The sequence below is a fragment of the Diabrotica virgifera genome, chromosome 8 (assembly GCF_917563875.1).
Source record: "Diabrotica virgifera virgifera chromosome 8, PGI_DIABVI_V3a".
NCBI lineage: Eukaryota > Metazoa > Arthropoda > Insecta > Coleoptera > Chrysomelidae > Diabrotica > Diabrotica virgifera.
Window position 1 is genome coordinate 93,834,771 of NC_065450.1, and position 22,500 is coordinate 93,857,270.

A 22,500-nucleotide genomic window follows, 5' to 3' on the forward strand; every position below is an offset into this window, starting at 1 on the left:
GCTGCATTTGCGGCCATTAGAACGGTTATATTATCTCTTCCACCTCCTGCTGTCGTTCTGGAAGAAGCAGTTCCCTTCTTTCCCACAATTTTTACCTTAGAAGGGTCAAGACAAAATCCTGATTCATCCAAATTCCAAATAAATTGTGGTTTATCTTTTAAATCTAAGTCATTTAGAGACTTCTCTAATAACTGAAAATATTCGCCAATAATAAATGGGTCCATACACTTTTTGCGGGAAAATTCAACCGACTGGGGTTTTTTAATAGATAAACCATGCCGCTTTGTAAATCCTAGGAACCAGTCTTCGCCGGGCACACCATTTTTAAAGGGAGTTTTAAGTTTATTGCGTGCGACATAATTACCTACGATGCTTAAGACTTCCATCCGACTTAAACCCCAACCCCACTTTTCCATGGTTGTGAGGCAGTCTACTAATTGAATTTCCATCTCCAACGGAATAGCCGTACTCCTGGGTGTTGCTTTTTTGACCCCTTAGTCCTCTAATGTGATAACTAAGTGTCATCTTGGGTATCCTATATTTTTGACTTGCTTTATAGGCGGTAATTCTTCCAGTATTGACTTCTTCCATTTCCAGTCTTAACTCCTCTTTTGTATATGATGACGCCCTATTGGTTTTTCTAATATATATCCTTCCCATTATACGATAAGCATCAATTTCTGGAACAAAGATGTTTATATATACTAAAATACATACGTAATAATGGTAATTGGGGAAAGTGTGTATTAATACACATTTGCCCGGTAACAATAGTACACACTTCGCCAGATTAAGATTTAAGAAGGGCAAGTGTGTACTATCAACAAATATTTAGAAAACTTTAATCTAGCATTAAAATACATTTACAATGTTAAAATTAAACTATTTCTTACCTTCTTAGTACAAAAAAAAGTTCAAAAATGTAACGCAGAATGCCGATGGTAATTGATTTTAAATGGCACGTCTCGCATGAAATTCGTACTTAACCTTCGGTTCAGACAGAATGACACTTTTCTGGTCAAATAAAAGCAAACCGAATCTTGGTTTCAGTTGACCTTGTAAGCATTTGTATTCTTCTTTAACGAGTCATAGATGGCGATACTAGTATATAACCATATTAAAATATATTTTGACTTTACACACTTACCCCGAATACCCAGTTACCCCACCTGACCTTATCAGTTTTTTTTGGAACCAGCTGTACAATAACAAAACCGTGATATTATAAAAAGTACTTTTTTATTAGAGTGTAATTTTTGGAATTTTAAGCATCTAATCGTTAAATCGTTTATCGTTAAATTATTTTATAATCTTTCCTATAAATAATAAAAAGGTTTTATTATAAAAAAGTTCTTTTTTTTATAAAAGTTTTATTATTTAGCAATCTATAATGCAATCGAAATCTTAGACGCAATAAGTAACAGAGTATGTTGGTGAAATTCCTGTTGTCAATTATTTCAGTTAAATACAAATAAGGAATCCTAATTGTTTATTAATGACTTCAACAAGGAAACGTTTGTTAATGTAGAAAGCTAATTTTTTGCATATCTATACATAAATTATTAATAAATTGTTTTCAATGGTACTTGCAATAAAATTTTAATGACGTATACTTTGTTTTAAATTAAATTTCACGAAATTGTGAACTAATGCCCGGTTGCACCAACATATCTTAAGCTTAAGTCGAGAATATCATAAGAACTAATATAATGTAATTATAATATATTACAATAAGAATACCATAATATAATAATAGATATAATTGATAATAAGGTAAGAATCTAAAATTATGGTGCAACGTAAGTGATACTCAAGGAGGCCCTATTTATAAGTAGAGCTTAGCTAATCTGGAACTTAAGATCTGTTGGTGCAACCAGGCATTAGTGTCATATTTTTGACAGCATTTGTAATATTTATATTTATTAATAATAAATATCTTGTTAAAATTAACTTGGGATTTTATTATAATGTCCCTAATACCTATGTATTGAAAATTAAATATTTAACTAAAATGGACACAATATCACTGTTGGTTACCTATTTCAGTGATTTATTAAAATTAAATTACAAAGTGACGATTTTTCTTGGGTCCCGTCCAAACATTTTGCCGCGGGCCTCAAACACCAATAGCTGGGCACACACGAAGGTGATTTTTAAAATATTTGGACTGCCACCGACCAATCCCTTTTTGAATCCCTCTATTTTACCTGCACGTCGGAGCACACTACTTCGCTCCCAAGGTCAAAAAACCCTTACATACTAAATAGTTCTCTCCGAAAACCATAACCTAGTTCGCTCCCATTGTTAAGCGGATTAAGTATTTATCTATTAAGTTCTAGGAAAATTAATATGGGCAAAATTGGTACTGTGACTTTTGTATTTTATATAGAAATTGTATAAAATATTGGTTGTTACATATTTATACAGGGTGTAACAAAAATACAGGTCATAAATTTAATCACATTCACATATTCTGGGACCAAAAATAGTTCGACTGAACCTAACTTACCTTAGTACAAATGTGCACATAAAAAAAGTTACAGCCCTTTGAAGTTACAAAATGAAAATCGATTTTTTCCAATATATCGAAAACTATTAGAGATCTTTTATTGAAAATACACATGTGGCATTCTTATAGTAGTAGTATCTTAAGAAAAAATTATAGTGAAATTTGGACACCCCATAAAAATTTTATGGGGATTTTGTTCCTTTAAACCCCCCCAAACTTTTGTGTACGTTCCAATTTAATTATTATTGTAGTACCATTAGTTAAACACAATGTTTTAAAAACTTTTTTGCCTCTTAGTACTTTTTCGAAAAGTCATTTTTTATCGAGATATTTTGAATATTTGTCAAATCCACCACATATTTGTATATGGCTAAGTACGATTATGCAGACTAGGAAATAATATGAAAATTTATTTATGATTTACATTTTTGGGTATATTATGAACCATATTAAAAAAGAAGTAATATCTCAATAAAAAGTGCCTTCTCGAAAAAATACAAAGAGACAAAAAAGTTTTAAAAACACTGTGTTTAACTAATGCAGTAAAAGTTTAATTGGAACATACACAAACATTTGGGGGGTTTAAAGAAACAAAACCCCCATAAAATTTTTATGTAAACATATTAAAAAAGAAGCCGCAACTCGATCAAAACGGCCTTATCAAAAAAATATTAAGAGGCAAAAAAGTTTTAGAAATATTGAATTTAACTAATGGTACCACAATAATAATTTAATTGGAACGTACACAAAAGTTTGGGGGGGCTTAAGGGGACAAAACCCCCATAAATTTTTTATGGGGTGCACAAATTTCACTATAATTCTTTTTTAAGATGTTCCTGCAATAAGAGTGCCACATGTCCATTTTCAATAAAAAATCTCTAATAGTTTTCGATATATTCGAAAAAATCGATTTTCATTTTGTAACTTCAAAGGGCTGTAACTTTTTTTATGTGCATATTTGTACTAAGGTAAATTAGGTTCATTCGAACTATATTTGGTCTCAGAATATGTGATTTAATTTATGACCTGTATTTTCGTTACACCCTGTATAAATATTTGAGACAGTGGAATTAGATTATTTAGATTTAGCCCAATAAATGACCGTTTTTGAGTGTAATTTTCTGCGTTACGAAGGATTTGCTTGAAAATTTGGTTTTAGGTTGTGCTTACCCTTCACTTCAAAGTTGGACTTGCGCCGTTGGTTGTTTTTACTTGGGGGGTGAAAGCCACCCCTTATCATGGGTGAGAAAACATACTTTTGAAATAAGTCCAAAAATGGATAAATTGTCTAATTCTAAGCAACTTTTTTTCTAGAGAGTTTTTTAACTAAGTTAATATTTTCGAGTTATTAGCGAGTAAATATGTTTATTTTTCGACAAAAAAATACGTTTTCGTGCGGTTTTTCTCAAATAATTGAAAAAATAAGTATTTTGTTGACAAAATAATATGATTAGCAAAAATAGAGCTTGTTTAATTTCGCTGTGTATCAATTTCAATGGTTTTTCACACAAATCGTCCATTGCCTTCCGCTTAACACCATTACTTAATTTTTGCCGGTTTAACGCTGTTTTTGATAAACTTTCATGGGTGTGGTTATCACTATGTATGTATATTCAACTATACTGTTACAAATATTTAAAGTTTTAACAAATGCTTTACAACTTCTTTCTACACACTGCCAACGTTTGATATTATTAGCAAGCATTTTATGGAAGTTATACTTGTAATTGTCAATAAATAACATAGACTTCCCATTTCACTTATTTCATATTTCTCCACCGTGAACTAAAGACATTCAAACCGTAACTATAAAGTAATAATGATGAGATTTGCACCACCCCTCTATCTTATCATAAAATTTCAGGTGACTACTAATTACCAATCTTTTCAAAGAAATATATCACTTGCAATTTCTTATACGTAAAAACCCAATCAAATATTGAACAAGGAAATATGAGCTCTAACATAATAATACTTTAGTGATAATATGGTTACAATTTTAATATAATTTTAAGTAAGAAGTAGTTTTATATTTAAGTAAATATAAAGTTTGAGAAATATTTATAAAAAATTGTATTAATAAAATGTATCAAAGTACCTACCTGCTTTATGAAGGAAACATTGTCTATATACGCTGACCCTGGTTATTCATTATTATTCATTGTGTACCCAGTAAAGGCCTTCTTAAACTATCTTTTCTAAGAAATATATGACCGGAGCGAATTTACCTATGCCCCTTTTCTGTAGGGTATTAAAATCTAGCCGCCGGAGCGAACTAGTATATGCCCCTGCATGTTTATGCCCCCGGCCTTCTAGATCGCTGAAATATTAGATCGCCAGTAGTTTAGTTCCGTCGCAAGACTGGTCTGTGTGTTTGTACGTAATCAAAGTTCGGCCATGTAAATGATTCATTAATTTGTAATTTGAGTATTGATTACACACTGTGTTTCTCACGTTTCTTGTCTCTTTCAATGTTTTAGTGAATAGTAGTTGTTCTGAAGCTATTTCCTTGTGGCATTTTTATAATTAAGTATTTTCGATGGGAAATAAGCCACACTTTTACCAAAAAAATGAATTTATTAACGTTTCGACGCCCAAGTCGGGTGTCGTTGTCAAAATACAAAATAATACTAAATAAACAAAATTGTTGCCCAGTAAAAAATTCTTCTAATAATTTATTTAATCTGACTCATTTATATCGGCAATTCAGGCAAGTACCATATATTCCAAAGTAGAAGACTTTAAAATGATATTGCCAATATTGATAAGTTGCGTTCCTGGGACGATTTTACTAAAAGATAGATTTACATGAAATCAACCCCAACTCAAGAATATCCGCCACAAAAAATCATAGCATGTGATCTGTCTTTAAAAAGACAACCAAATGCAACGATGTCAGTAAAATTCTCGCGCTAGAGATTCCATAGTAAATCACGAGGGAAAACCAGGAAAAAACCTCGTGATACTATCCCGACATCGTAAGTATTTGGACTTACAGTTAGTTTACTCTCAAAACTAATACCAAATTCTGACTTTAATGTATATATGCTATTTTAAATTATAAATAATATTAATAATACATAGATATTATATAAATAATACTAACATATAAAATATGTACTAACCCGATATGTTAATGACTTACTAATCGTGGTATTTTCTTTCTATTGACTTCCTCTTTTAGTATGGGTAACCACATCCTACTGCATTCTACCGAGGAATTTGTGACACAATTGTTTTCATTTAGCATAATGAAAGCAGCTTCTTTGATTTTTCTCTTTTGACTATCTGTTTCTTTTAGGACTATACTTGAATCTCTCCACTGAACTCTATGTTCATTATCCCATGCATGTTGACATATTTGAGATCTATCAAATTCTCTATTTTTAATATAAGATTGATATGTTTACTTATCCTAACGTCTAATGCTCTTGATGTTTCACCTGCAACGCCATGGCACCTTAACATATCTGCAATCTACAGCCCACCTCGTCATGCAATCTCCACAGATGAATACAAAGCCTTCTTTCAATTACTTGGCAGTAAATTTGTAGCCGGGGGAGATTGGAATGCGAAACACACACATTGGGGCTCAAGACTCATAACGACAAAAGGTCGTAACCTTTTAAAAGCCATGAACGACAACAACTATGATTGCCACACCAACGGAATCTATACTTACTGGCCAAGCGACTCCAGAAAACTTCCAGATGTGCTAGACTTTTACATAAGCAAAGGAGAATCCAGAAACAACTGTCTAATAGAATCCAGCTATGACCTCTCATCTGATCATACACCAGTTATTATGAACAAGAGTACCACAGTTATAAACAACACACCCCCTCCTCGACTAGGCCAAAAAACACCAACTGGGCAGATTTTCAATACTACCTAGAAGAAAACATTAATCTTAATTTGCGAATCAAATCTCCACACGAGATAGATACAGCAGCTCAATATTTCACCACCCTTGTGCAAGAAGCGGCATGGCAATCTACACCACGAACTGAACGCAGACCAACACATACAACAAATGTTCCCCTACACATTCGGCAACTCATTGCTGAAAAACGTCGTACGAGAAGAAACTGGCAAATATCTAGAAACAACATAGATCAACATATATCAATAGACTACGTAGACAACTTGGAGTAGCCATCAAAGCTGCAAACAACGAAACCTTCGAACATTACATTACAAACCTTACAGCAAATGATCAGACGCTATGAAAGGCGACTAAGAAACTCAAAAAACCATACACATCTATTCCTCCATTCCATAAACCAAATGGTGAATGGGCTCGTTCCAACAAAGAAAAAGCGGACGTCTTTGCTGAACATTTTACGAGTGTATTTCAAACCGAGCCACCAGACCCCGATGAAGAAGTGGAAGAACTAATTAGCGCAGCATGTTAAATGTCCCTTCCAATCAAAAGTTTTACTCCTATAGAAGTCAAGAAAGAAATAACCAAACTCAACTCACGAAAGGCTCCAGGTTATGACTTAATCTCGGCACAAGTACTAAAGGCCATTATTATGCTAACTTCCTCGTAAGGCCATTATTATGCTAACAGTAATATTTAATCGCATGCTAAGTTTATCATACTTTCCAAAAATATGGAAATTTGCAGAAATCATAATGATCCTTAAGCCAGGCAAAGCGCCCAATTAAGTAACAGTTTATCGACCCATCAGCCTACTCCCAATCGTTAGCAAAGTTTTTGAAAGATTGCTGCTACAAAGACTATACGCAGATCATGAATTCCTAACATTACTACCAGAACATCACTTTGGTTTTCGGGAAAATCACTCTACTACAAAACAAGTCCATCGAATAGTAAATGAAATATCAAAAACTCTCGAAGAAAAGAAATTCTGCAACGCTGTATTCCTAGATATCTCACAAGCGTTTGACAAAGTTTGGCACAGAGGTCTGCTTTATAAAGTAAAATTAACACTATCTAGTAACTATTTCCTCCTAATCAAATCCTACTTATCAAATAGATATTTCTCAGTAAAATTCAAAGACCAACAATCCAGCCTCTGTCCTATTAACTCCGGAGTTCCGCAAGGTAGTGTTCTCGGGCCGCTGCTTTTCTCACTCTACACAGCCGATATACCAGAGTCTCATAATACTACGATCGCTTCCTTTGCTGATGACGTAGCAATACTAGCTGTAAATGAAGATCACATACAAGCCTCACAAGACCTGCAACACCATCTGGACCTACTCAGTGAATGGTACACAAAATGGCGAACAAAAGTAAATAAAACAAAATCATCTCAAATAACGTTTACAAACTGCCACAACACATGCCCACCTGTAAGAATGGAAAATGTAAGAATACCAACAGTAACAGACGCTAAATACCTTGGCCTCCATCTTGACCAACATCTTACTTGGAAAAAACATATAGAGACCAAAAGAAGACAACTAGACTTGAAATTTCGGCAAATGTATTGGCTCCTTGGACGCAGATCAAAACTCAAATCCAAAACAAAATTCTTCTGTACAAAGCAATACTCAAACCTATTTCACTAAGTCAACATCACTGAATATCATCCAAAGATTTCAGTCTAAAGTTCTAAGATCAATAGTGGATGCACCATGGTATGTAACTAATCAAACACTTCACGAAGACTTAAATATACCTTTCATCAGAGAAGAAATCCATCGAGCCTCGGAATCACAAAACGAGCGTACCATTCACCATGACAATGAGTTAGTAAGGGAATTATTCCATAATGGCCCTGCCACAAGGAGACTAGATAGAACCTGGCCTCAGGACCTATTTTAAAACTTAAACATAAATAGAATAAGATGAGACATCATTGGTTCTTCATGCCCAAAAACATGGAACAAATTGACTTAATACTCTTTTAATGATGTAGATTGTAAATAAACATAATTACATAAAAAAAATTCACAAGGTATTTTATAAATACGATTCTTTGTCCTTTCTTGTTCATTGTTAGGTTTAGTTTTAGATAGAATAGATCTCAATGTGTTTGTTGTTTTGAATGAACAAGAAAGAACAAAGAATTGTATTTATAAAATACCTTGTGAATGCGAACAATTTTATTTAGGTGAAACATCAAGAGCATTAGACGTTAGAATAAGTGAACATCAATCTTATATTAAAAATAGAGAATTTGATAGATCTCAAATATGTCAACATGCATGGGATAATGAACATAGAGTTCAGTGGAGAGATTCAAGTATAGACCTAAAAGAAACAGATAGTAAAAAGAGAAAAATCAAAGAAGCGGTTCTAATTATGCTAAATGAAAACAACTGTGTCGCAAATTCCTCGGTAGAATGCAGTAGGATGTGGTTACCCATTATAAAAGAGGAAGTCAATAGAAAGAAAATACCACGATTAGTAAGTCATTAACATATCGAGTTAGTACATATTTTATATTTTAGTATTATTCATATGATATCTATGTATTATTAATATTATTTATAATTTAAAATAGCATATATACATTAAAGTCAGAATTTGGTATTAGTTTTGAGAGTAAACTAAATGTAAGCCCAAATACTTACGATGTCGGGATAGTATCACGAGGTTTTTTCCTGGTTTTCCCTCGTGATTTACTATGGAACCTCTATCGCGATAATTTTAATGATATCGTTGCATTTGGTTGTCTTTTTAAAGACAGATCACATGCTATGATTTTTTGTGGCGAATATTCTTGAGTTGGGGTTGATTTCATGTAATCGAATGAACTATCTTTTAGTAAAATCGTCCCAGGAACGCAACTCGTCAATATTGGCAATATCATTTTGAAGTCTTCTACTTTGGAATGTATGGTAGGTACATGCCTGAATTGCCGATATAAATGAGTCAGATTAAATAAATTATTAGAAGAATTTTTTACTGGGCAACAACAATTTTGTTTATTTAGTATTATTTTGTATTTTGACAACGACACCCGACTTGGACGTCGAAACGTTAATAAATTCATTTTTTGGTAAAATTGTGGCTTATTTCCCATCGAAAATACTTAATTAGTGAATAGTAGGTATATATACCGTGTGAAATGCGTATTATGCACATTACATCAAAATCTTGATTCAAAGTTAAGAATATACATAATTTTAATTAATAAAAGCAGCACTTACTTATGCGTTTAATTTTAAAATAGTTTTAAAATAATTTTTTCAGTTCATGAAGAAAGTCAAATTTGGACTTGTGTGCTTTCGTCTGCCGACCACACATATGGGTTAAACACTGCATTAAGGATACCAGACTTAAATTCATGTTAACTCTTTCCGGCTTCTAACATTTCGTCCTGCCATGGAACTTGACCTGGTCCATTAAAATACTCTGTGTATTTTTGACGATTATTGTTCTGAAGCTATTTCTTTGTGGCATTTTTATAATTAACTATTTTGATTAGGAAATAAGCCACAATTAAATTGAAATTTTTTTTATTAATTTTAGGGCCCGCTTAACGAACTCCCCTGTGTTAAGAGCCAATATATGGTAGAGGTACACCTGCAGGGTACCAGGGGGTTTCTCCCCATATGATAATCTGACGCGCTCGAGTAATTGCAAAAATCCCCGCTTGGGCTCCCCTACCATAAAAATGTCTTGTGTAATGTTTGTGTAAAATGGTATGTATAATATATTTAAAAAACTTTAAAATACATCCAAATAGATTTTCCAGAATGTTTTCGGTCTAGTCAGACCATCATGAATCATGAGTAATATTTTGTATTTTGACAACGGCATCCGATTTGGACGTCGAAACATTAATAAAATTTTTTGTCAATAGTAAATTGTGGCTTATTTCCTAATCAAAATAGTTAATTTTGACGATAAGTTTTTGCAACACAGCAAAATTAACATAAGACATTCTCAAATAGTTTTTAAAATCATCAGGATCAGGCTCTCTTTGTCTTGAGAGCGTAGGCACAAAATTTGCTTGCAATGCTTTTTAAATGCATTAATGTTTTTCGACTAGGTACTAAAAACTAATAAATATTTTTGAAAAATTTAAACGCATGTTATAAGATTACATTATTACCGAGGGCTGAAAGTCCATTAGAATAAACAAAAGGTTTTTTTTTATAAAATATTTGAAATTAAAGTCCATTAGACTAAACAAAAGGTATCTTTATAAGATATTTGAAATTAAAAATTACACTAAATTTTTTATTTTTTCCACCCCTGCAACTTATTCAAATAAACATTATATAGGTTTTCAGGGACTCTCGGCCCTCGGTAATAATGTAATCTTTCATTCTGCGTTTCAACGGCGGATCCAGCAACCTGCAAGGTGGGGGCAATGAAATAAAAATTTTCTCGTCACTGACGTAGGCAGGATTCTTTTTCGGAATGGGCTATTACTTTCGTTTTCTTCATGTTCCATATCCGTTCAGAACGTTGGTTAGTATCATAGCTATCTTAATTTTATTCACTGCCACCTTAAATGAACCACGAAGTGCTTCTTCGTCCTGGACTGCGTTTGCCTTATATTTTCACTTGCATAATATTTTGTAGCAACCTATATTTGGGACCTCTTATTACATGTCCGAAATACTCCAGCTTTCTCTTGTTGATGCCTTTTATAATCGCAGTACTTAATCTTGCTGAAACGTTCTAGTATTGTGGAGTTTCGAATCTTCTCCACCCAAGAAACTCTTAAAATTCTTTTATAGCATCACATCTCGAAAGCCTCAAGGCGATTTAGATCGATTTTATTCACAGTCCAAGTATACCATACAGTAAGACCAAGAACACGTACTTCGCTTTTAGCAGCGAAGTAGGCGTATCCTTAATGCCAATTTTAGATCTGTATTACATAGTACTTTGGACATCCTTCTAAATCGGAGGCTTTTATTCGGAAGGTTTTTAGTAAATGATCAAATATATTTAACTAACTCTGCTTTGTTAAATATACTTAATTAAAATGGACATACATCCAAAGTTTGTAAATTTATTTAAAGTTACCTTAATAACATTTAATAATTATTTTCTAAAAGATAGTAAAACTTGTAATTTGGTAAAGTTTATCAGTAATACCATAAAAACCAACTATATTTGTCATTTAATCACTATTAGACGAAAACGCAGTATCGCTTAAAATACATCACATAAATAAATCACACAAATTTATTAATATTTTCTATACTTATTAATTTTAAATCAAAATGAACATGGAGTAAAGCTACCTAACTATCGATTATGACTCCTTTTGTTTCTAAGTCAAGTTTTAAGGCGTTTGAAATCAGAAAACGATCGTTAATTTTATATAATCAATTTTATTTAATTTCTATAATAATTTTAAATCAAAATAAACATGGAGTAAAGATAGACCTAATAGTCTAGGCGCCAAATAGAGGTCACCGTGTCATTTTCAATTCTGATGGACAAACTCAACGGTTTCTTATGGATTTTTGGCTGCTGATTACGAATTTCGAGGGGGGATTTCAATCCGAGTGGTCAAAAAATTGTTATAAACAATTTAATTGTTTATAAATTGTTTATAATGCTCTGGCTCATAAACTAAAAGAAATAGAAAAAAATGTTTTAAATAAAATTTGTTCCATAATAAAAAACGAAGAAAGAACCGTTTACTAAACTTAAATCCGACAATCAGAACTCAAGATATTGTAAAATTAGTGCACAATGCAAATTTCAAATTGCAAACTAAGTATTTTTCGAAGCTTTATCGATCGTAACTCGGCTTCTGCGCATGCAAATGAGCCCTATAAGGTGTCCTTTTAAAGATTAATTAAGAAGCTTCCAAACAAAGTTTCTTAAATCATCTGATCTTCATTTGTTTTAAAGTTATACCCGTTTGAAGTTATAATTTTCTCAAAAAAATTGTACATTAATTTGTTTATAAAGGTTTCAAGCAAACTTGATCTACAAACATTTATACTTTAATTAACAATAATGATAAAACAACTCAAATGGAACAATTTGAGCTTACGAAAATGTTCGTAAGTTTATTTTTGGCTAAGATGTCGATATTTTAATGGCGCGCTATGAGGCGCAAGATTGGCTCACAGTCAAGTAAGTATGTATTCTTCGACGCTTTATCGATCGTAACTCGGCTTCTACGCAAGCAAATGAGCCAATATGTGATATCCATATAAAAATGGATCGAGTTTTTTTGCAGCATCATCATTGCATATAAAACGAGAATTTATGATGTGGCGGCATATACGCAATTGACGGGCCTTGATGATGCTGCAAAAGAACTAGATCCACTTTATATGGATATCATATAGATAATTAGACTCTGAAGCCTCAAAAAGTTTTAGTTTCACTGCCTACAAGAACAGACTTGTACCACCATGTAACTGTTAAAATTTGGCTAAGAACTTATGCAGATGTAAAAAAGCTGATATTCCCTGTATATCTCTATGCAGATTTGCAGATGCATGAAAGAAATGTTTGTAAAAATGGTACTAATAAATAATATCAACTTACTTTTTAGTTATACTTCTGAAATATTAGTTTTTAATGTTTTTTCTCATTTAGTGCAAAAAATAGAAGACAAAGTAAATAGAATGAAAGGTGTTACGAGGTACAGTATGATGATTTAATTATAAGAATTATATGATAAAATTTTATTAGGATCTTCAAAAATGAAAAATGAAGATAACGTATGTATACATAGAAATTATAATTTGCATCGAGAAGTTAGCGTGTGAACCTTTACGCGGTGAGCCGATCTTGCGCCTCATAGCGCGCGTCATTAAAATATCGACATCTTGGCCAAAAATAAACTTATGAACATTTTAATAACCTCAAATTGTTCCTTTTGAGTTTTTCTATCATTATTGTTCATTAAAGTATAAATGTTTATAGCTCAAATTTGCTTGAAACCCTTATAAACAAATAAATGTACAATTTTTTAAAGAAAATTGTAATTTCAAACGGGTATAACTTTAAAACAAATGAAGATCAAGTAATTTAACAAACTTTGTTTGGAAGCCTGTTAATTAAGCTTTAAAGCGACACCTTCTAAGACTCATTTGCATGCGCAGAAGCCGAGTTACGATCGATAAAGCTTCGAAAAATACTTATTTTGCAATTTGCAATTTGCATTGTGCACTAATTTTACAATATCTTGAGTTGTAATTGTTAGATTTAAGTTTAGTAAACAGTTTCTTCTTGGGTTTTTATCAAGCAACAAATTTTATTTGAAAAATTTTTTTTCATCTCTTTTAGTTTATGAGGCAGAGCCCTAAAAACCATTTATAAACAATTAAATTGTTTATAACAATTTTTTGACCATTCGGACCGAAATCCCCCCTCGAAATTCGTAATCAGCAGCCAAAAATCCATAAGAAACCGTTGAGTTTGTCCATCAGAATTGAATATGACACGGTGACCCCTCTGGCGCCTAGACTATAACAGTAACAATCGATCCTGACTTATTTTGTTTCTATGCCAAGTTTTAAGGCGTTTAATAGTATATTATGCAACGAGCATTTAATGATAGTCATTATGAAGCGAGTATGAGGGTTACGAAACGAGCCTTATCGTATAGAGTACGAGCTTCATAATGATAATTAAATGCAAGTTGTATACACTATTTTTTCTATGATCATTCACAACAAAAAATATATTCAAATTTATTAATTTTGTAACACAAATAAATTCAGTAGTTTGTCAGTTTGACGGTTTGTTTACATATTGAGAACTGTCCAAGCGTATGTATTTGACTTGCCATTAGTCACTGCGCATGTACCATCTTTATCGCGAATGCCATATCGCGATTCTATTGGTTAAAAATCTGTATTTTAATGAAAATCTGTATCATAATGAAGTTCATTATGATACAGGTAGTGACATCATAATTGATATATTATAGTATGAGAATAGAAAAAAGCAGAAAACAATCGTTCTGCACGTGATGCACTAAAAGGCAAAGTAAGCAATATTTGTAATATCTAGTATTTTACAATGTGAGAACACATCTTCATCGCAAAATTTAAAGCTTTGCATGACTGAATTTTTACTGTTTGTACTTCAGATCTTAAAATAGCCTCAGATGAGAATGACATTTTTTGAAACGAAACTGACTCATTAATTTGCCACAAAGAAAAAACAAATTACTATTGATATTGGTCTCTGGGATTAGATGGTAATAAACAGATTTATTGTGCGAATTTTTTCATTTATTATGTTCTGAAGACTTTTAATAATCTTCGATTCCAAGGAATTCTGTGTTATGTTTCAGTTATTCAGTTATCAACAGGACACAAAACTCACTATTTATTTTCAATCATAATTATCTCTTTCTTAAAAAATCTGTCAGTAGACACCAGGCGAGGTATCAAAGAGGGGCAATTGACCCCACCTTGGATCCGCGTCTGCTGCGTTTAAATTTTTCAAAAATACTAATTAGTTTTATCAGGAATTGAAAAAAAAATGAATTGCAAGCAAATTTTCCCCCTATGGTGCGTTTCAGAGGCTTTTTTCCAGTGCGTCACAAAAGTAGTGCGAAAAAAGGTACATCTGTGATTATACACATTTATTCTAATTGTTGATGGATGGCGCTATAACCGGAAAAAATTATTTATATATTTATATGATTGAAACTTGGTAAAAAATCAAATGAATCATGTTTATTGCATTTATTAAAAGGTATGTTCTTTGATTTGTAGAGTCGTATAAATTGTACACATTATATAGTGGTATAGATAATTATAGCGCTATCTGTCAACAACTAGAATAAATGTTATAAATGAGTATAATCACCGACGTACCTTTTTCCTGTAACTTCCAACTTAAGTCAAGCCGCACACCAACGAAACATGAAACGTAAAAGACGTTTCATGAAAATAAAACACGGCTAAACAAATCTTGAAGTCCGCCTACCAATGAAACGGGTGTGATTCATGCTCATAAAATATTTTTATTTTCGGAGAGTTTCATAAATGGCCGGACGTTTATTTATTTAGCAGTGTTTTATTTCCATGCAACGTGATTTACGTTTCATGTTTCTTTAATGTGCGGCCTGCCTAATGCGTTAGAAAGAAATCGAAAAACTATGACGTACTGAAAAAAGCCTCTGAGAAGCACCATACCTACCTAATTCACTAAGTAAAGATATGTGTCTATATTTTTCTGCCCTTCATCCGATTTTTAATCCATTTTGATCGATTTACTTGGCCTATTTATTTAGTAATTCCGCCATACACAACCCGAGAAGTGGTGCTTTTTTCCTTTTGCTTATTTTAACGACATTTTATTCCGAACGTGGCAAAATACCTCTAGATATTTTATATATGCATACAATTTCTAACGTCCATTCCAGTCCCCACAAAATATGAGGGAGCTGCCCACTAACTAAGAGAATGGCAGCTATGTACTCATTTGATCCCGCTTGGCGGCGCTAGTGTAGTTGGAGGTCAACGTTTTGACAATTCGTCAAGTTTGTATATGGTGTTTTTGATTACGATTTAACAAATAATAAATTATGGCCAAAAAATACGGATCTTGGGCTGTTTGTGCGTTGATAAAATACTTTTTGAGGTATTTGCGGAAAACCGTCCAAAAACATGTTTTTTCTTGTTAAAAATGAACATATTCACTCGCAAATAACTCGAAAAGTATTGACTTAGTGAAAAAACTCTATAGAACAAAAGTTGTTTAGAATCAGTCATTTTATCCAATTCCGGACTTATTTTGAATGTATATTTTTCACCCCCGAGAAGGGGGTATCCCCTAAATTTTTGTAAAATGGAGGGGATGTAGAATTGTAAACTTTTTTTATATAATAATAGACACTTTCAACTACCTATTTCCAAATTTTCATCCTTCCTTTATATTTTTTGGGGTCAGATTGTTCTTTGATCGGGCTATTCGGCGGGAGCGGAATGACAGATATGATCGTAGGAAGAGATCGTTCAGAAATCCTCTACGTGTGCGCCCAGCTAATGAATATGAACATTGATCACACAAGGATAATGTTTAAAAGAATCCTTACCTCCAAATGCTCCAAACTGGAAAGAAAACATGTTCGCCTACTTTTGTCCAAAACCATATCATATTTTCTCGTCCACATGACTCAAACTCTGGCCAAAGTGCCCAATTAGACACCACTAAAACAAAACTGATCAAAGCAGGCACATATAAAATGAACAACGTAAGAGAAGCCCAAATGGGATCGTCGTTTTTAAAATGGCTAAAGATAACACCGACGTCGACAGCTATCAGTAAAATATACAAAACGCAAGCACTAACAGAAGGCACCAAATAATTCACTATAGCATCTTCACAAGAAGTAAGTTCGTATCCTAGTAGGCTTTGTTTCTTTCCGTCGCTTCCACCTGTCATCATTCATATTTTTTTGTTATTGTGTACATTCATTATTAATAGTCAAGTAGATTAAATGGCATAGTTTGCTGTATAAAATGTTCATATTTGTTGTTGGGGCGTATCTTATCTTCTAGCGATATAAAGATAAACACGATCCAGAGATAAAGGTGAGATTACTCACCTTAAGTAGAATTGTTAACATAGTTATATCTAATCTACAAAACAGAAATAATGTTTTATTTGGAAATGATAATAGACGGAGAGGCAGCGCTGAAAAATCTATTTGAATTTACTAAAGCTAGATTTTTCACAGTTGATTACTGTGAGTGTGTAGAGAAACATACTGCGGTCGGTCAAGCGAAACGTAGAACAGGGGTTACTGAGAGGGTATCAAAGTTGCTTTCATACGAAGGTAATTATTTCCATTTACTAAGGCTGAAAATCAGTACACACATTCTAAATTAAATATAAATAAAATTTATTATAGTCGGTCAGCTGTATGACGGGACAGAGCCGGTCGGTCGGCCCCAATAGTCGATTGAGGAAATGAAGCATTTTGTTTCGCAATTTTTTCGTCCAGCATGGATTTACTTGAAATTTTCACAAAAGGTAGGGAATAGCCCAAGGATCATTTTCTATATCATGCCGCTATCAATAGGCTAAAACCTTGGGGGTGGTTGCCACCCCATCTCGGGGGGTGGGAATTTTTTATTACATTTTAATCATGTAATTCGATGGAAAAAGTGATTCTAAGAAAAAAATGTTTTTTACGTTTTCTTCGTATAAATAATTTTTTTTGAGTTATTCGCGCTTGAAAATAACAATTTTTCGACGAAAAAATCGACTTTTTTAGAGAGTTTTTTGAGAATACCTCGAAAAATATGCATTTAATCAAAAAAACTGTAGATATCGAAATTGTATCTTTTAATAACACAAACCAAATTCTTTTCAAATAGTATCTTTAAGACCAATACAGGTACAGTGAAAACAAACCCCTAACTATCTTCCTAATTCAAAATTGGTCTTCACCTTTCTATAGTTCCTTTTATATTTATATTATCAATAAACTCAAATTTAAAATGCCTAATCTTGGAAAAATATTATATCTTACTGTGTACTGATTTTCAGCCTTAGTAAATGGATTTAATTACCTTCGTAGGAAAGCAATTTTGATACCCTCTCAGTAATGAGACCCCCCAAAAATGATTTTATAGGATTTTTAAAGAGCTATAAGACTGTGTAAATTAAATTCCGTAAGATGCCTTAGTTTTTAATAGGGGCGGGTTTAAAGGGCTCGAATAAGGGGGTGTTTGCTGGTAAATAGAGGTTTATAAACAGCTATATCTGGCTAACTATTCACTGTAATAAAAATATATGCACAGGGTAATTTTAGTCATAAAAAAAGCTACAATTTAGTAGTTTATATTTTTTTCATATCTTCAGTGTTTTCGGAGATATTTTGAAGTAAAAGGTGAAAAATACCAAATTGCAAAAAATCAATTTTTCTTTAAACCCCAATTTTTCCATAATTGGGCATTTTAAATACGTCAAACTCCTTAAGTGTATTGATAATATAAATATAAAAGGAACTACAGAATGGTAAAGACCAATTTTGAATTAGGAAGGTAGTTAGGGGGTTGTTTTCACTGTTTTTTTTCATAGAGAAAAGCAGGTACCGACATTTTTTTGTAAGTCGCTTAATTTTCATGCTAGAAACTTTTTATTATTATTTTTTTGAAAGGTCTATTTGTATACTTGAAAAAAGATTATTTACGTTTTCCTCGACAAATGCAAATTTTTCCCATTATTTGGCTTTGAATATTTCAAATTGTGCATTTGACGAAAAAAGCTAACCTTTAACATGTCGTATCTCGGTTTGTATTGGTCTTAAAGATATTATAGGAAAAGAATTTGGTTTGTGTTACTAAAAGATACAATTTCGATATCTACAGTTTTTTTTTGATTAAATGCATATTTTCCGAGGTATTCTCAAAAAACCCTCTAAAAAAGTCTATTTTTTTCGTCGAAAAACTGTTATTTTCAAGCGCGAATAACTCGAAAAATATTAGTTTTACAAAGAAAATGCAAAAAACATTTTTTTCTTAGAAAAACTTTTTCCATCGAATTACATGGTTAAAATGTAATAAAAAATTCCCACCCCCGAGATGGGGTGGCAACCACCCCCAAGGTTTTAGCGTATGATACCGGCATGATATAGAAAATTATCCTTGGACTATTCCCTACCTTCTGTGAAAATTTCAAGTAAATTCATGCTAGACGAAAAAATTGCGAGCCAAAATGCTTCATTTCCTCAATCGACTATTGGGGCCGACCGACCGGCTCTGTCCCGTCATACAGCTGACCGACTATAATAGCTTTTATTTATATTTAATTCATAATGTGTGTACTGATTTTCAGCCTTAGTAAATGGAAATAATTACCTTTGTAGAAACGCAGCTTTGACACCCTCTCAGTAACCCCTGTTCTACGTTTCGCTTGAACGACCGCAGTATGTTTCTCTACACACTCACAGTAATCAACTGTGAAAAATTTAGCTTTAGTAAATTCAAATAGATTTTTCAGCGCTGCCTCTTGGTCTATAATATACACACACCGGCAAAATTAGCCGAACACCTTAAAAATGGGGCATGTTTGGTGTCTCGAATTTCCTAAACCTGTTGTCCGATTTGAGTGATTCTTTTAGTATGTTATAGCCTTATTAGTTATATATTATAACGGAATTATATTATACGGAATCCAGGCCGTAGAAGAATGTCGTGGATGCGGAATTTGAGAGAGTGGTTTGGCTGCACCACTAATGAACTTTTTAGGTCAGCTGTAAACAAAGTCAGGGTAGCCTTGATGATTTCCAATCTCCGATAGGAGTGGCACAAGAAGAAGAAGAAGAAGCCTTATTAGTTAAGAATATCGCTGTAAATAATATTGTTGCTAGACAGGTAAATGTCATTTTATACCGGGTGTTACAATCATACTGTGTTTTTTTCTTAAAGTTCGGAACACCCTGTGGAATATTCTAGCATATGTAAAATGTTATAATTATTAATACTCGATTGTAGACTTGGGCTTTTTTAACATTTTCTTTTTTGATTCATTTGCTTATGTTGGAAAATAAAAAAGTTATGTGCTTTAACAACTAGCCATGTTTTTTATTAATAAATCCTCATAGTAGGGGAGGAAAGTATACTAAAATTGCAGTTACTCCCGCGTTATGGGGACCTATTGGATTGTGTAAGAGTAGGTCCTAAAACCAAAAAAGTTAAGTTAAGTTTTCCATAAAGTGTGGGACTCTCCATTTTTTAATTTAATTTTCCATTTCCACCAATTGTTTTTTCCGATTATAGCGACATCTATCCATAATTGGAAAAAATGTTGCGAATAAAAGTTGCTTATTTTTACGTCAAGGATCCAAATCTGCAATAAAAATTGGGGGCTCCTACTTAAGATTTTAACCCTACCTCCGTGGAGGTCTTGTGTGGTGCCATTCGGTAGATTTCTGAAAAATATTGAATAGGTGTATTTTGCAGTTTTACGATCTGATGTTCATTTCGAGAAATATCGCAGGGTTCGTATTTAAAATTTTTAATTCCCACTCTCCGTGGGATGTCACGTGCCCCCACGGAGGTGGGGTGTTTAAAATCTTAAATAGGAGCCCCCAATTTTTATTGCAGATTTGGATTCTTTACGTAAAAATAAGCAATTTTATTCAACACATTTTTTCGAATTATGGATAGATAGCGCTATAATCGGAGAAAAATGATTGTTTCAAATGGAAAATTAAATTAAAAAATGAAAAGTCCCCCACTTTATGGAAAACTTAACTTAACCTTTTTCGGATTTTAGCACATACTCTTCACAATCCAATAGGTCCCCATAACGCTCGAGTAACTGCAAATTTAGTATACTTTCCTCCCCTACTATGAGGATTTATTGATGAAAAACATGGATAGTTGTTAACGCACATAACTTTTTTATTATCTCACATAAGTAAATGAATCAAGAAGAAAAATGTTAAGAAGGCCTTAGTCTACCATCGAGTATTAATTTTGATATTCTACATATGCTAGAATATTCCACAGGGTGTTCCAAACTTTAAGAAAAAAACACAGTATGCGATTGGTACACCCGGTATAAAATGGTATTTACCTGTCTAGCAACAATATTATTACTACGATATTCCTAAATAATAGGGCTATAATATACTAAAAGAATCACTAAAATCGGACCAGTGGTTTAGGAAATTCGAGACATCAAACATGTCCCATTTTTAAGGTGTTCGGCTAATTTTGCCGGTGTGTGTAGTTTAATTTGGAGTCGAACCTAATTGTTTGACGAAACAAAGTTTACAGGGTTTGGAATTAGTACGAAGAAGTCCAATTAGTCGTTTGTCGTAAGAGATACGAAAACAATTTATTTAGGTAAAATTTGGGGCATAGATAGGACCATAATTTAAAAATATTTTCAAATATACAGGGTCACCGTATTGAGATGGCGAAACAAACTTAACTTTTTTTTAATAGAATATCCTGCATATTTCTACATTTTTCGATTCTCCTCGATGTTTTCTTTCTTGAAATATATGATTTTGCAATGTTCCACGAGGTAGTGTAAACGGTGTTATTAGGGCAGAAGCTTGTACCTTGAGCCACCTTGTACATTGGACCATTATCAAAAGTTTCAAATTTACCGCATTAATCTCATTCACTTTTGCTTATTACTTAACATATCAAGCACAAATACGACATACCTAGGTAATTTACTTATTTGAAAGCCAAACAAATGTTGAATTAAAGAAGACCAGGGGAGGTCTACAATTTGCACCTCACTTCCCGTCTACTCAGCGTCACAAAATTCTAACGAAATAAGTAAAACTAGTACAAAAGAACTCACCGTGAAATCAAGATACGTATTATATTTCAGTTTATGGCGCTCTCTGAATAAACTGAAATATAATACGTCTCTTGATTTCATTTCACGGCGAATTTTTTTGTATTGGTTTTACACCTAACTGAGAATCGAAACCATGTTTTTGTTGGAATTTTGCAACTTTGAATCGACGGGAAGTCAGGTGCAAATTGTAGACCTCTCCTAATCTCCTTTAATACAACATTCGTTTGGTTTGCAAGTACATAATAGAAACTACGAAGGCGTAACCAGAAACTTGGTCTCATTAAAAGTTTTTCTTCGGAAATAAAACTTCGATTCGTTTTAGGTATATGTCGCTATGGCATCCATATCGAGCGCTTTTGTCGTGGTTCGAGACTAGGAGGCTCAGGTTATTTCAGTTTGTTGAGAGATATCCATATACAGGGTGAGTCATGAGGAACTGTACCTACTCCTACCTCGTATAGAGGCCCCTATGGGGAATAACAAATGACCATTAAAAAGTGTCTGCTCCCGTTGTTTAATAATATACAGGGCGAGTTTCGCATTTTGACAGAAATTTATATTCGTCATAATTTTTGAACGGTCAGATCGATGTGTGTCTTATTTTGGTCAATCGTTACACTATTACCACCTAATCAACTGATTTATTCAAACTAGAAAAAAATTAGGTCCGGCTTTAAAAAATTGTTCGTTTGGGTCTTAGAAAAAATTTCACCCTGTATAAGCTTTTTGAAAACCCTAATATTAATTTTACAAATCAAACAAATAGGCAATTAAAATGCCATATTTATTT

At 32.9% G+C, this 22,500-nt stretch overlaps 1 protein-coding gene across 1 annotated transcript in view; it reads right to left on the reverse strand.

Annotated features, from left to right (window-relative positions):
- LOC126890633 (uncharacterized) overlaps positions 1 to 16,921 on the reverse strand; it is a 72,697-nt gene extending 55,776 nt beyond the window's left edge. Inside the window, exon 1 of the mRNA XM_050659719.1 lies at positions 16,471 to 16,921. Within this exon, the coding sequence (XP_050515676.1) occupies positions 16,471 to 16,823 (353 nt within the window). The 5' untranslated portion in view covers positions 16,824 to 16,921. The remainder of the gene's footprint in view (positions 1 to 16,470) is intronic.
- Positions 16,922 to 22,500: the final 5,579 nt, after the last annotated feature.